The 16,941-nt window shown below is 53.7% G+C and overlaps 1 protein-coding gene across 1 annotated transcript in view; it reads right to left on the minus strand.

Annotated features, from left to right (window-relative positions):
* The window catches only part of MYO10 (myosin X), a 195,709-nt gene that overhangs the window by 11,535 nt on the left and 167,233 nt on the right, over nt 1-16,941 (minus strand). Inside the window, exons 25-33 of the mRNA XM_075540884.1 lie at nt 16,069-16,884; nt 14,402-14,525; nt 11,042-11,285; nt 10,703-10,798; nt 6,085-6,178; nt 5,214-5,269; nt 2,693-2,835; nt 1,122-1,316; nt 578-735 (exon numbers count right to left, since the gene is read on the minus strand). Coding sequence (XP_075396999.1) covers nt 578-735; nt 1,122-1,316; nt 2,693-2,835; nt 5,214-5,269; nt 6,085-6,178; nt 10,703-10,798; nt 11,042-11,285; nt 14,402-14,525; nt 16,069-16,884 — 1,926 coding nt within the window. The remainder of the gene's footprint in view (nt 1-577; nt 736-1,121; nt 1,317-2,692; nt 2,836-5,213; nt 5,270-6,084; nt 6,179-10,702; nt 10,799-11,041; nt 11,286-14,401; nt 14,526-16,068; nt 16,885-16,941) is intronic.

Here is a 16,941-nt window from a genome sequence, read left to right on the forward strand (position 1 = left end):
TCAATTAAAAGCCAGGGAAAAGTCATATAAATAAACGACAATGAAACAACAGCCTGGATCTTTTAAAGAAAGATCTTTTTTAGAAAGTAGTTGTTTCGTATTTGGAAAATTCTTATTTTTCTTTTTTATTAAAGGGGCCTGGAGGGTCTGTGGATTATACATTTGGCTGCTAACCACAAGGTCAGATGCTCAAATCCACCAGCTGCTCCAAGGAAGAAAAAGGAGGCTCCCGTAGGGATCTACAGCCTAGGAAACCCTGTATAGAGTTGCCATGAATTGGAACTGAACTTTGCCCTAGGGTGAAAGCTGCCCGTGACCTCAAACGACTGGTTATTCCAAAGTGCGAGGCTCACTACTGTTACGTTCCCCCACAAACCTATCGTTGGGCTGAGAACTTTCTGAAGCTGTCTCCCATTTTTACCTCTGACACCAAGTTTTGGGTCACCCATCCTCCTCTCACAGAGATTCCTGAGGGCAGGGATGAAAACACCAAAGGAGCCACAGAAGGGAAGCTGAGCCTGAGGTCAGGCTAGGGGCTCCTTCCAAGACTCTGCCCCACCTGGCCCCGCCCTCCTACCTTGATATCCTGGATCAGCTGCTGGGTGGGAGTGTCAATCGGGGCCTTGGTATCAGTCACATTTTGGATGGCGCTTGACCACCGGGTGGCCTCATTGAGCAGCTTGGTGTAGAGTCGGTAGCAGTGCTTGCGTCCATACACGGTGACATTCCAGTAGCCTGCAACAGGGCCAGCGAAGCACATGAGTGACCATCCCGTTGGCTCCCTGAAGACCAGCCATTCGGCATTGTGAGCAGACCCCAGCCCCGCCGGCTGAGGCCCTGCCTGGCAAAGGAGTACCTTCCATCCGTATTTTCAGACACACTACGAGGTTTGCAGATCACGGAACATGTGCCTACCTTGCCCGGCACAGTTTGCAGCTAAGAGGGATGGGGAACCCGACCCTGGATACCAAACCCATAAGCAAACGTTTTGGGTTTCAGATAATAGCCTCAGATCCATCAGCAAGAGCAACTCTGGGGCGAGGGGTCATCTCTGCAGGACTCTGGCCTCCCTACCAGATACTACTCTGGGTTCTGGGCTTCGCAAGCCCCAAGTTCGTTACCTGTCTCTTTGAATATCTTCTCATCTGGTGGGACGACTGAGCAGAGGCTGTTAAGGACCAAGGTACCCAATTTCACGGCGTTCTTCTCCGAGCTCTTGTAGTAATCCAAGGAATTGTGGGTTAGCACAAACCACCGCTTCTTCAGCCGCAGTGAAGACATCTTGGGGCTGTTGTTCACTTCTTTGTGCAGCCATCCTTGAGAGAGGAGCGCGCAGAGTGAAAAGGCAGATCGCCAATCACCAAGAGCCCTGCCTGCCACGGACTGGGCACAGAGAAAGAGGGAACGCAGAAATGCTGGCTACACACTTACGCCACAGGAAGAGAAAGGAGGGAAAGAACAAGCAACCTATGAAGAGAAACCTAATTAACACCGTTCTCATAGTTTGCCTGATACACACAAATGGGCTGTATTTCTATAAAGTTGCTGCAAATTATCACGTTATTGTAGTACACGTTTCCCAGTGTGGGTGATATTACCCCCTGGAGGACGCTGGAACGATCTAAAACCAAAACCACCGAATTCCCTGCCAGAGTCAATTCTGACACAGAGCGACCCCATTGGGTAGAACTGCCCCCGTGGCCGCCTGAGACTGTAACTCTTTACAGGAGTATAAAGCCTCGTCTTTCATCTCCCTCAGAGCAGGTTTTGAACTGCTGGCCCTGTGGTGAGCAGCCCAACACATAACCACAATGCCACCTGGGCTCTGGACCGATCACAGGGGGCTTCAAAAGCAGAGACCTACACTGTGTCCTGGATTGTGGGCTACAAACAGAACAGGTTTCAATTGCCAGGGGTGCTGAGAAAGTTTTTTCCAGTAAGGGAGTGGGGTACCAGATCAGTTAGGGGACCCCTCTTGTGGCAGTCAGTTGTGGAGTGGAGAACCCACAGGCGCAGAGTAAAGAATGGCTCCATGGGGTCTTCAAGGTGACCTTGGGGTTCTTGTATCACAAAACCATCTTGGCAGGTCTGAGCTGCCACTTTTATGGTTGATGAAACTCCTAACCACCTACATCTCCCACACTAAAAATAAAACAAAACCCACTGCCACCTAGTTGATTCCGACTCTTAGCGACCCACAGGGACAGAGAACTGCTCCTGTAGGTTTGCAAGGCGGCAACTCTCAGCACAAGTAGAAAGTCACATCTGCCTCCCAAAGACTGGCTGGCTGGTGGTACTGAACTGCTGACCCTGAGGTTTTAGTAGCTCAATTCCTAACCTATTAAGCCACAAGGGTCACCTCTGGGTCACCCAGGAACTCCAAAAATAACCCAAATGTTTCCTGTATCATTATTTAAAAGGGGGAGGAGAAACCAGAAAAAAGAGAAACAAAAGCCCTGTCAAGATTCAGCTTTTAGAAAAGATGCTGGAGGAGGAAACAGAAATGTTCGCACGAGGGCATCGCAGTGAAGAGGGCAGGTAAAGCCCGGGGTGGCGGTGCTAGTTACCCGTATTCTGACAACAGGAAGAACAGCGTTACTTATGTTTGTGAGACAGCAGTGTTACTGTTATTATTTATGACAACGTGACAAGACAGTGCTGTTTGTCCTGACAGCAGGACCACGGGTGTCACCTCTGACGATGAACTCCTGGCCCTCCACCCGGGTGTCTCCCTTGGACCGCTGCAGCAGCGCGATCCAGTGGTGCATCTCCTCCGGCGTGTCGGCGTTGCAGTGCAGCACGCGGTTGGCCGTGATGATCACAAACGAGTTGGGCCTGAGGGACAGGGCAAGAGGGAAGCTGAGCTTCAACAGTCGCTGCTGCGCGAACCTGGACACAATGCCCTCCCTCCTGGTGGACAGGCCACGGGCTTTGTGTTTGATGAAAAGGCAAATGTTGCTCATTTCAGTGGGGATTTATTTTAGGCCTCATTAACCTTTCAATCTGGGGAGACACACCTGGAAGGTTCTGGAAGGAAAAAGACCTCCTTTCCTCCAGAACTTTCCAGACGAAGCTCCATTCTGGGAGAGCTAGACAAGGTGGCTGAGGGGGAGGTTGTTAGGTTGCTGCCTCCCCAGAAGACATTTCCCTGCACCAGGGCAGTCCTTCCGAGAGTCACTGCAGGGGTGTCAGGGGACCAACCCAGCCCCGTGATTACCGGCTGGGTAGACAGTCGCTCTCTCACTCTGTCTAGAAATGTCATGGACCCCCCTCGGTGATGTTGCTAACTGCCACCAAGTGGATCCTGACTTAGGATGGAGACGTGCTCCATAGTGTTTTCCAGGCTGGGGCCTCTGGGTGGATTTGAACCACCAACCTTTTGGCTAGAAGTGGAGCGTGTGGCACCCTTGGACCTCTGTACACCTCTTATGCTGCTGTCACCAAGTCCCTTCTCATCGTAACCACCGTACAGGGCAGAGCAGAACTGCCCCCAGAGAGCTCTCTAAGCTGTCATCTCTACCGGAGAGAAACCCAGGAGGTGCCATGGGTTAAGTGCTGGGAGGTGAATTCAAACCCACCAGCCCACTCTGAGAGAAAGAGGAGGCTGGTTCCTCCCATGAAATTCTGCAAACGCAGAAACCCCAGGGCACAGAGTTCTACTCTGTGGTATGGATTGGGCTGCTAATTGCAAGGTCAGCAGTTCGAAACCATCAGCCACTCTGAGAGAAAAGGGAGGTTTTCTCCGCTGTCAGTTACAGACTTGGAAACCAACCCTTACATTGTTGCTAAGAGTAGGCATCTAGTGTACATTTGGATCATGACCCAGTCATATCACCAGGTCTTTCTCCTGTGGAGCGAGCTGGTGGGTTGGAAGTGCCCATCGTTGGTTAGTTGTCCCGCACTTAACCCTTGGGTCATTAGGGCGTCTCAAATCCCTTCCACCCTCAAGTCCGTAGCTGCTGAATTGTTTCCAACTCACAACGCCACAGGGCAGAGCAGACGTACTCCTTAGGATTTCCAAGACCATAAATCCTTATGGGAACAGACAGCCTCACTTCTTTCCTGCTGGGCAGCAGCTGGTGGCTTTGAATCACGGACCTTGTCATTAGAAGCCCAACGTTAACCCACTGCACCACCAAGGCTGTGGACGCCCTCACAGGCCCATGCTTCTAACCGAAACCTTCTAACTAACCACTTAAGAGCTTGAGCATGAGACCCCTTGCAAGCCTTCAACAGCTCCCTGTAACTACTGCTGAAGTTCAAGGCTATCCAGGAGCAGCCATGGGAAGCCTCTGTGTTGGAAACCTGTTCAGCATCCCAGCCCACGCCAGCCTCCACTGAGACAGGTTCAGCAGTGCTTCGGCCGGAGTCCAACCTGCAACGAGCACAGAGCATCCTGGAATCGACACTGCCTCCCTAGCTCTGTAAAGGGTCTTGTGGAAGGTGGCAGTCCATTTTGAGAATCATTCTGGTTCCAGAGCAACAACTGCTGGAAGTCAGAAACAGAGCTCCGGCATCTCGAAGCTGCACGGAGACATGAACGGCAACGCTGCCTGACTGCTGAGCCCAGATCCACCCGCACGCCACGCCAGCAGCAGCGAGGCCAAGTACAGGCTGCTGTGCAGGGGTGGCACAAGTAGCAACAGACGCCCTCCGCGTCCTTTTATCAACATCGTGTCAGTTCGCCAGGCTCAGGGTGGTGGACTATAGGCCCCCGGGCAGGGATTCTTCTCCAGTTCAAATCTCAGGGTTGCCTTTGTGCCCAAGCGAACATCTCGCATTTTCCCAAAACTGTCTCCCTGAGGTTCTGACCCGGAGGGAGAGACTTACAGATGGTGTAACACTGGGCACTTGGGGCCACTCAGACTGACCAGAAGAGACATGCAGCCTTGGGTCATTTCACAGCCCACCATCAGGATGAAAACATCCCAAAGCACAGAGGCCCTTGCGTACTAAAACTCACTGCCATCGAGTGGAGGCTGACTCATCAAGACTCTACAGGACAGGGCAGAACTTCCCTTGTGGGTTTCCAAGACTGTTACTCTTTCCGGGAGCGGGAGTGGAAAGCTTCGTTTTGCTCTCATGGAGCAGCTGATGATTTTGAACTGCCGACCTCGCAGTTGGCAGGCCAATGCGTGACCCACTACCTCAGCAAGGCTCGCGCACAGAGGTGACCAGCTACTTTGGTCCAAGCTGCCCACACCTTAGCTTACCTATCAGGACTGTCGGAGGCACACACGGAATCGATCAGCCCCACGTCCAACGTGCCCTGGAAAGCAGCAAAGGGCAGAGTCAGAATCGGGAGGGTTCATGTTTTAGCTGTGGTCCAACCAAAGAATTCTGAAATTTATAGTAAATGCTTTCCCCCTGATCTGTTCATTGTGGATGCTGGTGCTAACCTTACATGCGTCGAGATTTACGAAGAAAATTTTAAACCCTTATTTCTTTCTAGGTTGAGGGGGAGGGATACCATTTTTGCTTTCTGATATCACTTGATCTGAAAATGTGCAGTACAAATGATGTTCTCCCAAAATTAATTTTACCTTCAGTAGGGAAAAAATACACACACACTAGCAGTGGTAATAGCCTTACACGGCAATGCCCTACTTGAGCCGGCAGAGAAGGTGGCGACGACACATCCAAAAAAGGGCCCCTCGCTTTGTGACCACAGGGCAACCAGCCTGTGGGCATGGTAGTATCTATTGTTCATTCACTTATAAGTATATGTATTTATATGCTCAAATGTCACTTTGTTCTTACTGTATCAGAGGGTTGATGCGCGTGTCTGAGCTAGTTTGAGTGCCAGGTTCTGGCCCATTGGGTCTGACTCATCGCGACCCCATAGGACAGAGAAGCACTACCCCATAAGGTTTCCAGACCATCAAGTCTTTTCGCCCCAGGAGCTGCTGCTGGTGGGTTTGAACCGCTGACCTTTCAGTTAGCAGCCAAGTGCTCAGCCTGCGCATTGTCAGGGAGCCTTTGATTGATTTTACTAAATAACTGGTATACTAGTTTAACTTAAAAAGAACTACTTAAACGTGCCCGCTCAGGCCCCTACCCCATCGTGCTCCACGCCCCACTCACCACGGCATTCTGTGGGTTCGCCTGCTCAGCGTGCATCTCGCGGATCTCCTGGTCCGTGGACGCGTGGACCTGACTCAGTACACTGAACCACTGGCTGTGGGAGAGAAGAAGGCCGCTCAGAACAGCCAGCCCTGGGTTCACGGGGCAGCGGCACCGGGCTCCCCGCATGCTGTGGAGACGGCACCTCCTCTGAACCCTGCGGGCAGTTGTGTGTCCCACGGGGCCACCAGGAGTTGGAATCCACTTGACACATGATAGACCCTGCACTTAACCAACTGACCCGTACACACTCGGGGATCCAGGATGCCACACAGAGGAGGAAGTGGGGACAAAGTCTGGCAACGCAGTCACCAGTAGCTGTCCGAGGCCAAAGGAGCAAACTGCTCAGTGACCACGGTTCCTGTGGCTTGTAGGGCTGGCTGGCTGCCTTCCACCCACTCTGACTAGCATCCCCAGCCTCTCACAACAATCCTCTACTCCATGAGCTTCGAAAGAGCAACCTTTGCACAAAAACTTGTAAAATGGGTTCCACTCCAGGCTGGGGAGGGGGGCGGTGTTGTCAGGGCTATAGTCTCAGGAGTTCCACCAGTTTTGATCAGACCTGTTATAAAAACAATTTTTTTAAACGATTTTGAATTGTCTTACATTTCCCCCGCAATCTGTCCAGGACCTTCTATCATGATCTCATTCGAGTGTCAGGTAGTGGTACACGGGAACTCAGGCTAGTGGAGACTAGAGTTTGGTCGGGTCCCTCAGTCCTTTGGCTTGACCATTTCCTTGAGTCTTAGATTTCCTTCCTCCTCCGCCTCCTGCTTCAGAGGGAGGAGCAATAGTTGCCCCACAGGGGTTTCTGGGCTGTAATCTTTACCCGACTGTCGTGTCTTTTCTCCAGTGGAACCACCGCTGGGTTCATACCACCAACCTTTCACTTAATAGCTGAGCATGTAATCATGGCACCACCAGGGTTCCTTGGGTGATAGATCCAGATACCCTTTGCTTGTTTGAAATAGCCTTCCAGGAAAGATGGTTGAGAGCATAAAAGAAGTGCCTTAGAACCAGCACTTGGTGCCTGCAATACCACTCTGTCCCAGGAGAGGGCGCCTCACCACTGGGATTTCCACCCAAGTCACAAAAACCACTCTCACTCACTTGCCACTGAGTCCAAGCTGACTCACCGCGGCCCTACAGGGCAGTGAACTGCCCCTGTGAGCTACGAGACTATGCCTCTTGACCAATCTTTCTCCTGCAGAGCAGCTGGTGGTTTTGAACAGCCAACCCTGCGGATTACAGTCCAATGCGTAACCACAACAGCAGCAGGGCTCCCTGAACAAAAACCACAGAGCTATGGAAATCGCAAACAACTCTGTGAAGCAGAGTGAAAAATAATGTCAACCTGTCCACCTTTGTTTTCAGAATGACTTTCTCCACTCCGTCTCATCAGAACCAGCCAGGGGCAGAAACGGTGTCAACGCCAGCGAAACAGCAGCACAGACCATGCTGCGACTTAACCAGACACCGGCAAGGGCATGAGCGGAACGACCCAAGTGCCCATCCATCTAACAGTTACTAAGCTGCCACTGCAAAGCTGGGCCAGTGGAGTCCACCCAGAGGTGCCTGAGAAGAAAGGCCTGGCGAGCAAGTTTGGAAAACCCAGCGGCCCTCAGCTTGACTCTTGACTTGCAGTAGCCTTGCATTAAAATCCACTTGGCTACAAATGGTGCAGCATGTGAGAGAGATACCACAACAGCTTCCTGCTCACTAAGGTACTTACTGCCTGCTAAGTGTCTCAAGAGAAACCTGAAACCCGGGAAACCAGGAGCGGGGACTTCGCATGCAGCGGGGCACTGAGTGGAGAGAGAACGCCAGAGACAGACACGAGCCACACTGCGAGGGAATCTCATCTGCAGTGACGGCCGAAGGACACGAGCTTGAACCCACGCAACGCACCCAGACACCCAGGGAGATCCGGGCCGTCGCACGAGTGGTATGGGCCCCCTCAGTTCTAGTGTCCTGAGCTCGTGCACAACCCCATCAAACGCTGGAGTGTGCACGCACCCAAGGGCAGGCCACGCTCTAGGCACACATCGAGCATGTGACCCAAGGCATCTTCTAACCAGAGGAAGGCCCCTACAATTTATGCATCTGAGTCAAGAGTCACTTGTAGTCTGAGGGGGACTTGGGAAGATGCGCCCCAGTGGTCAGAAGAGCCAGTTGCTAAACCACGGTGAACGTGAACTCCATCAGGTTCCTCCCAGCATTAGGGTGGTGGCTGCCAAGCGGCAGGGCTGTCATTTTCCAGAGACGATGGGGTGTGGCCACGGCCGCAGAGCACCTCACCACATGCGGTCTCGAGTCCCCAGGGGATGAGGAGGCTATAATTCCGAGTTTGCTGGTTTTCCTGGTTTGCTATAATTGATGGATCTAACAAAGGTCTTTGTCTGTTCCCATGAAGAGGATTACAGTTGACCCTTGGACTTGGGAGAAAAGTGGGAGGTGGGTGCTCTGACGTGGGGCAAACGAGCACCCGACATGTCCCATCATTGGGCTCCGCAAAGACGACCCCTCCTATTCAAAGCACAGAGCCAGAGCTGACCACCCAGGACAGTGGTTCTCAGCCTTCCTAATGCCGCGACCCTTTCATACAGTTCCTCATGTTGTTGTGACCCCCCCCCAACCATAAAATTATCTTTGCTGCTACTTCATAACTGTCATTTTGCTACTGTTGTGAAATCGGGCACCCCCTGCGAAAGGGTTGTTCGATCCCCAAAGGGGTTTCGACCCACAGGTTGAGAACCGCGGGCCTAGGATCTGGTATTCCATACGAAATTCAAAGATGTCTCACACAAGCTGGGAGAACATCATGCCTCCTGACGTAGCTGCAGCCACACAAGTTCCCCTATTTTGGTTTTCCCACAATGCTCTCACACTGGATTTACTGACCTTGGTGTGGCTAGACCTTCCCAGCTCCCCAGGAGAGGCGCGGCATCAACAAAGGCGCCTGGGCCGCAGTCAAGCCTTGCCGTCCTAAACCGCACTAAACACGGCGACCAATACGTGAGAATCGCAAGGTGCCCTCTCACCGAAAGAAGCAATTTACTGGGGACGAACTGCTCATGTGACAGGATTAGCTTCACATGGAGTGTACTGTTTTGTTGTCGTTTTTAAACCCGGTCCTGTAGGTCGATCCTTAGTCTAAACCTGTGCCGCTCATGGGTCAGCTGTGTTTTCTCACGTCTTTGCCCCTGAAGCTTCCCTGTGGGGCTGCTTCTCCTGAGAGGCCCATGCCAAGGGGAGATGGCAGTGGGCAGCTCTGAGAGCCGGACAGCCAGTGACACGATGCAGGGCCATCGAGTCTGATGCAGGGGCGCCCCAGGGGGTTTCCAGCAGGACCCTTGGCCTTGCTTCTGAGGTGCTTCTGGGGGACTTGAACCTTCACCTTTTCAGTCTGCAGCGACTGTGTCAACTATTGGCACCACCCACGGCGGTAAGACGGTCTAATGGTCACAGTGAGGCATTCGGGGCAGATGGCGTCACCCATGGAAGCGAGAAGGCTGACCCCTGGTGAGCACTGAGGGGGGAGGACAGCTCCCTGCACTATCACCCTGCACCGCCCGCAAAGCAGCACAACCTCGCCCGGTCCTGCATCTACTGTGTGAGCGGGCGACGCTTCCTACTGAACGCTGCTAGGCCCTGTCCAATCCGTTCTGATGCGGAATGACCGTATGCATGGGGGCGCTTCAGAGAGCTCACGGACAAACGGGGATCAACACAGATTAGGCAACATTTCTCCTCATTCAGCAGAATAAAGCATTGTCTGGTTCCGCACACCCTCCTTGTTTGTGTCTAAAGCTGCGGTCACTGTGTCAGTCCATCTCGCTGAGGTTTCTTCCTCCTGTCCGCTGCCCCCCACTTTACCAGGCAGGAGCGCCTTTGCCCCGGGGACTGGTCTCTCCTGACTTGTCCAAAGAATCTCGCCAGCCTTGGTTCCACGGTGCATTCTGGCTGTGCTCTTTCCAAGATGGACGTGCTAGTCCTGGCCGCCCCCGGCAGAGTCCAGTCTTTCTCAGCACCGCAGTTCAGATGACCTCAGAGAATGAAAACCAAGCTCAAGGCCACTGAGCCAATTTCAGCGCACTGTGACTCCACAGGACAGAGAAGAACTTCCCCTGGTGGATTTCAAAGGCTGTAAATCTTTACAGGAGCAGAAACCCTCATCTTCCTTCTCAGGAGTGGCTGGCGGATTTGAACTGCTGACCTTAGAGTTCACGGTCCAACATGTACCCACTATGCCACCAGCGACCTATTGCAGACATCTCACTGAATAGGGAAAAGCAATTCTCCTTAATGTTGCGAGTTATTTCCCAGGTGCTCCATTAGTGAAGGTGGCAGTGATGAGGACCAGATGGTGTTTCCTTCTTCTGTACACAGGGTCTCGATGAGTTGCAACCAACTCGGTTCCAAACAGCAACAAGGGCACGTGAGGAAGAAAACCCAAACTACGAGCTGTCCTTGAACGCTTCTGCCCGTAAGCCTCGCAGAACGTTTGGTTCTTCATCCACCCTGAGAGAAATGCCCAGCTTTCCTGGAACATCAGTGGGAGGACACACAGGCCCCTCACCTGGCATCTTCCGGGGACTCGGCGATCAGGTGGAAGGTCCTGTCAGCCATGATGATATCGATGCCGTTCTCTTTGCTGGTGTTGTCCACGATCTCGCTGCAAGGGAACAGAGCATCAAACACAGGACTCTCTTAGACACCACCCAAAGGAGACCGTTAGCTCATAAAGGAACCAAACCAACCAACCAACCAAGCCAGGCTCCCCGGAGTCAATGCCAACTCATAGCAGGAGCAGCAATAAGGCACTCTGTCCAGGACAGCCAGCCTGTATTGGCATCAGCTGGACCCAGGGCCAGCAAGCCCGCCACCCTGCCCCGCCCCGCTGGAGGGGTCCACGCACGTGGCTGTCCGGACTTCCACGGTGCCCTTGAGCTTCTCCTCACTGTCGTTTTCAAAGTACATCAGCTTGGACTGACGGAGCACAAACCAGCGTCGCTTCCAGTTCCTGCGGGACAGCGTGGACGAGCCCCCGCCCTTCTTGTGCAGCCAGCCCTGCTTGAGGGCCTCCTGCTTGGAGCGGAACCACAGGAAGGTCTCGTCCTTGAGGACACACCAGCGGCGCTTCCAGGAGTTCATCAGGCCACCTGGGAGCCAGAGCCGGGCAGAGAGGGGGTGAAGGAAGGTCATTCAAACAGGGCAATGGCATTGTCGGCGCGTGACCTGGACAGCTCTTCAACTCAGCCCCTAGACCTGCCCTTGAGCATGGGCGACACACACATGGGAATGGGGATTCAGGAGCTTTCCTGGAACGCCGTCCCTTCCTCCTTCATTCTATGATGAGCCAACAGGAGGTATCAGCAAGTTACTGATCCTCTAGCTCATCAGGCTCTCAAATTGACATGGCTGACCATCCCCTTTAAGGAAAAATTTTACCCTGCGCCCCGTCCATTTGTTTGTACGAGAGCCTGCAATGAGGGATAAAGTGTAGTCAAGGTAGCTGCAACTTTTGCAGCAGGCTAGATTGTTCCAGAAGCCCTGGTGGCACAGTGGGTACACGTTGGGTGGCTATTAACTGCAACCCCCAGCTGCTCCGAGGGAGAAAGACAGGGTTACTGTCTGGGAACCTCACAGGAGTAGTTCCACCCTGTCCTACAGGGTTGCTGCCAGAATTGACTCGATGGCAGCGAGCTAGGCTTGGATTGTGTCAGTGCCCGCCAAGGGGGCAGTCAGTGTTGGTCACTTTGGAAAACACAGCTCTGATCTAAGATGAGCCAGGACCCATTGAGGCCAGACTGCCCCCTTTCAAGGGCCCCGGGAGGCACGCTTCTTATTAAGTGGTGTTGAAGGCAACAGGTTTCCCCGTTTGGTCGGTGTCAGGACAAGAATCATCAGTTTATCAGTGGACTGTCGTACGCAGGGAAACAAAACCCTGTCCTTGCAAGTGATGGAGTCTCCCGATGAAACCCACCATCTATCTGACAACATTGTAAATGTGTAAGGGATACAATCGAGAACTTGGAAACACAGCTCAAGACCAGACAGCATTGTGACAGCTGATAAGGGAGAACCCAACAGGAATTCATTACAAGGAAATGGCACACTGGCTGAGAGAAACAGACCAGGATTGGTGGACCTGAAACTTTGTAACATGTCTCAATAAACAACTCAACTGAGCATCTCCCAGGGCATCAACACTTGTTAACTTCCATAATGAACCCTTTCTTTATTCATGAGTTCTGCTTAGCAATGGATATTAGAGCCTAAAGATAAATTACCGAACAATTAAGTGGGCACATGCTAGAAGACACTTCACTAGTATTTACAATACCAGGAGGCTCACCAAAGGGAAATATCAGCAAAGCTTCCAGACTAAGACAGACTATGAAGAAGCAAGAGGCTGTCCATTTCGGAGGAATGAGGTGCCCATAAGCCTGGCAGCACTGAAACATCGTCAGAACCGACGACTTCAGAAACACAAGCAGAGGTGCAAGATGAATCCCTCAGATCGGAAGGCACTCCACCTATGACCAAGCAAGAGCTGCCTTCTCAAAGCAGAGTCGAACATAGTGATGTGGACGTAGGAAAGCCCTTGGGACCTGCATTAGCTGATGGTGCATGACTCAAAATGTGAAGAAACAGCCGCAAAAAGCTACTAACAATTGGAACTTGGCACCTACAAAGTATGACTCCATAAAAGTTGGAAGTCATCAAAAATGAAATGGAGCAGAAAGATCGGCTGCCTTGGTGCCATCGAGCGGAAATGGCCTGGGGCCGGCCATTTTGAATCAGACAATCATACGGTTCACTAAGCCGGGATGACACAATCAAAAGGCCTGGGATGGCATTTGTCCTGAGAAAGGACAGTTCAAGATCTATCGTGAGGCACAGTGCCGTCTGGGATAGGATTCTCTCTCAAGGAAATCTACTCAACACAACTATTACTGAAGTTCACGCAGCATCCACAAAGCGAGTGAGGAAGATGTTGAAGAACTCCATGATGTTGACCAAACACGCACTCGAGATGTACTGGTCACTGCCGGCACTTGGAATGCAGATGTCAGAAAGAGAGGAAGGATCAGTCCCTGGAAAACAGGAACTTGGTGACGGAAAGAAGCCGGGAAGGAAGGCGCAGAGGTGCGAGCGGGGAGCCAACAAAGGAAACCTGACCCCAACCAAAGCCCGGAGCATGGGTGATTCTGATTCCCACGGACCTGCAGGTCAAGGCGAAGCTGCCCCAGAGTGTCCGGGGCTGTCCTTGTGTGGTAGTTATATAATCATTTGTCAAATTGAGGACTAAGAGTGAAGGGGTGGAGTCTAGCCTGTCAATCAGATCATAGCCAATGAGGCCTCTGTGTAGACATGGCCTGCCTTCTGAGAATTCTAGAAGGCACTTCAGACTATTCTCTCTCTGCTGCTCCATGGGAGACATTGCAGTAGACAAGCCCCATGGATGCAACCAGACCTCGGAAGCCGGAGAAGCCACAGAGAAACCCCTGCCAGCGCTGAGATGTTTCCAATGACACTGGACCCAAAGACTGTCTACCCACTGGCTTGTGATCGTCTTGCATCTGGCTTCATTGCATGTGTTTCCTGAGTCTGAAGAGGACTTTTTTCTTTTTTTCCTAGTTCAAGGATCAGTTATTGCCCTTTAGAAGTGTTTTCCAGTCCAGTCTGTTGAGGCACCACGTCATGTCTCATAGTAGGGCTGGCCATGTGGTCCTATCTGTGGACTGGCTGCTCTAATTGGGATCATCGCTCTCAAGGGACTTTATAGATTGGGATCGGATATATGGTCCAATATCAGACTTATGGCCTTCGACTGGACTGGGTTGGGATGTTTTTTCAATGTTCATAACTCCTCTTGTATATAAACCTCTCCCCTACAGACATGCGTGTTTATGAATTTGTTTCTCTAGTCTACCCAGGTGAACACACCTCATAACTGACCACATCTTTCTCCCTCAGTGTGGCTGCTGAGCTCCAGCCATGGACCCTTTGGCTGGCAGTCGAGAAAGTAGCCACTGTGCCACCGGGGCCCCTGGAATTTGCCAGTGGTGGCAAATCTGGCCCTTGACATTCTGGGTCACACCCTGGGGCAGCAAGGCCACCATTCTTCATGGGATGGCTGGACCTCTACCTAAGGGCACCTGACCCAGCACCAAGGGGTGTCTGGGGCGATGCCCTGCCCCTTTGGCCAAGGAGAGGTCTCTACCTGCACTGCCAGTCCCTGCCCCCGGCTCCTGGGTGGGCCAGGCAGTACCTTTCATGTACAGGAAGCTGTGGAAGTAAGGCAGCGTGACGCAGCTGTACACGGAGTCCCGCCGGTAGGAGAGCTCGTCGTCTGTGTCAAACCGGGAGTCGAAGTCCTCTTCGCTGTCTTCAAACTGCACGGGGCGGCAGAGAGAGTGGCTGTAAGCCGACCGGGAGAGCCACGGAGCCGCCCAGCCCACACTTACAACCTAGCCCGAGAGACTCCTGAGTCATCACAGCGCCGAAGGGCTCAGGATTCCAGGAGGGTAACTTTCTAAGGCTAGATGGTCTGTGACTGGAGACGCGAAACACAAAACAAGACAGCACACCCAAGGTTCTCCATGGCAAATGAAGCAGAAAACACCACCACCCACTTCTGCCTCACCCCGTGGCTCTGCCCCAACCCGGCGAGAGTGGATTCCTCTTGTACACCCTGGCGACAAATCTTCTGGAGTCTCACAAAGCCACCCCAGCAGCTGCCGGATGCACGGCGACTCCTCATGCATCCGGGCACAGCTGTGCCCACACGGTTATCAGAGGCAGATCTGGCAAGTAAGGAGGCCCGGTGGTATGTGGGTTAGGCTGCAAACTGCAAGGTTGGGGGTTCAACCCCACCAGCTGCTCCCCAGGAGACAGGTGAAGCTTTCTGTTCCCATACAGAGTTGTGGCCCGGGAACCCACAGGGGCAGTTCAACTCTGTCCTACAGGGTCACTTTGAGCCAGAACTGACTTGAAGACAGCGAGTTTGATTTTGGATTTTTTGGAATTTAAGGGGGACAGGGGAGAAGATCACCGGGCAGTTTTGGGTGGACCCCAGCCAGCAGCCTTTCTTTCATTAGTAGCTGGATGTGTTCACTGCACCCCAGCAGCTTCTTTAGAGAGTCAGGGAGCAGTTACTGTGCGACCACAGAGGGAAAAGCAAACAAAATAACCCGGCAACTAGGAAAAGCGTGTTGAACCCGAGCCTCCTTTTTTCCCACCAGGACAAGAGAGCACATCCAAGCGTGGAGGGCTGAGTTCCCAGAGAGAAGGCCAGACGGTCTGGACTCCACAGTGTCCCTGGGCAATTCCAGCCCCAGTGAGGGCCCTGCCCTTTTCCTCACCGGCTGCCATGCTCGCCCAGCCCTGGCCACGGCCAAAGAGCAGATGCTGTTCTCAGGCCGGGGCACCCTTCCCTCCTGGTCTTTTGTGCCGCACACACATAAGGCGCACCAAAGGGCCCCTGGCTAAAGCAACTGCTTCTCCAAAGAGAATGACATTCAGGAATATCGCCAGTCTGTGAGTCTTGGGGAAATCACTGCGTGATCTCGGGGTATACTTAATCCCAGGGCAGTGGGGTGTGGGCTAGGGAAGGCCCCGCCTCCCTGTAGCAGGCTGCTGGCTGAACCTAGGCCTGGTTGCCGGGGAAAGCAGCCATGGTGGGCTGCTTCTTAAGGACCACTACTGGTGGGCGCCCTATCTACAAGGCAGGGCACCGAGGCCCCCTTTATGATGGATTGCCAGGACTCTGTGTTCCTACAACAGTGATGCTGGTGAGCTCCCACTGCTGACCTTTGGGAATGCTCAACCACTGTGCTACCAGGGCTCCTGTCTGAAGATGACAACCGCGTCCGCACCCCCACCTCAACCCTTTGGGGTCACCACAAGCAGCAGGGCAGCCTGGTCCCCGGTACTCACGGAGGACTGGGCACCTTCTGAGCTGAAGCGGTATGCCCCGGAACTGGTGTAGGTGCCCACGGAGCAGCGGTAGTCTGGGGACCACTGGCTGCTGCTGGAGGTGACAGCGCCGTCCTCGTAATCGTCCTGGTGGTAGTGGTAGTCCCCCTCTGGGGAGGGCAGGTCCCCGGGGGTCTGGGGCAGGCAGTAGGTGGAGCCCTCGCTGGAAGAGGGCTGCAGGCTGACAGTGTCCACAGGGGGCGGGGGCAATGGGGCGGGGCCATGCGGGGCGGGGCCGCCAGGGACCATGGTGTCGTTCATGTATGGGTCCTCCTCGGATGACTCGTCGCTGGTCCGGATGCCGCTGGTCCTCTGGTCCGAGTGGCCGTGCTCGCTGGGGTTGGGGGAGTCCTTGAAGGCGTCGTCGTCCGCCTCGAAGCCCTCGTCCACCTCCTCCTCGGGGTAGGGCTGGCTGAAGTTGAAGCAGGGCCTGTCGCCGCCTCCGCCCGCGCCCGGCTCACCGCCCTCCGAGAGCGAGCGCTCGATGTCGCGCACGCACGCGTCGATCTCGTCGAAGTGGAGCGATTCCAGGAACTCCTGGGCCGCCCGGCAGGCCTCGTCCTCCAGCCGCCGCAGCTCCTCGTCACGCAGCTGCTGCAGCTTCTGCAGGGAGGCCTCGGTCAGCGCCAGCTCCTGCTGCTCCTTCATGCGCTGCAGGTCCTCGATCTCCTTCTCCAGCCGCAGGATCTCCTCCACCTGCTTGCTCTCCTTCTGCTTCTCCAGCTCCCGGCGCTGCTGCCAGGCGGCCAGCGCCCGCTGCTTCCGCGCCTCTTCCTCCTGGACAGGAAAGCAGGGGCGCGTGACGGGGGGTCGCTGTGGCACCGCGCCTGCTGT

This window comes from Tenrec ecaudatus, chromosome 2, assembly GCF_050624435.1.
Source record: "Tenrec ecaudatus isolate mTenEca1 chromosome 2, mTenEca1.hap1, whole genome shotgun sequence".
NCBI lineage: Eukaryota > Metazoa > Chordata > Mammalia > Afrosoricida > Tenrecidae > Tenrec > Tenrec ecaudatus.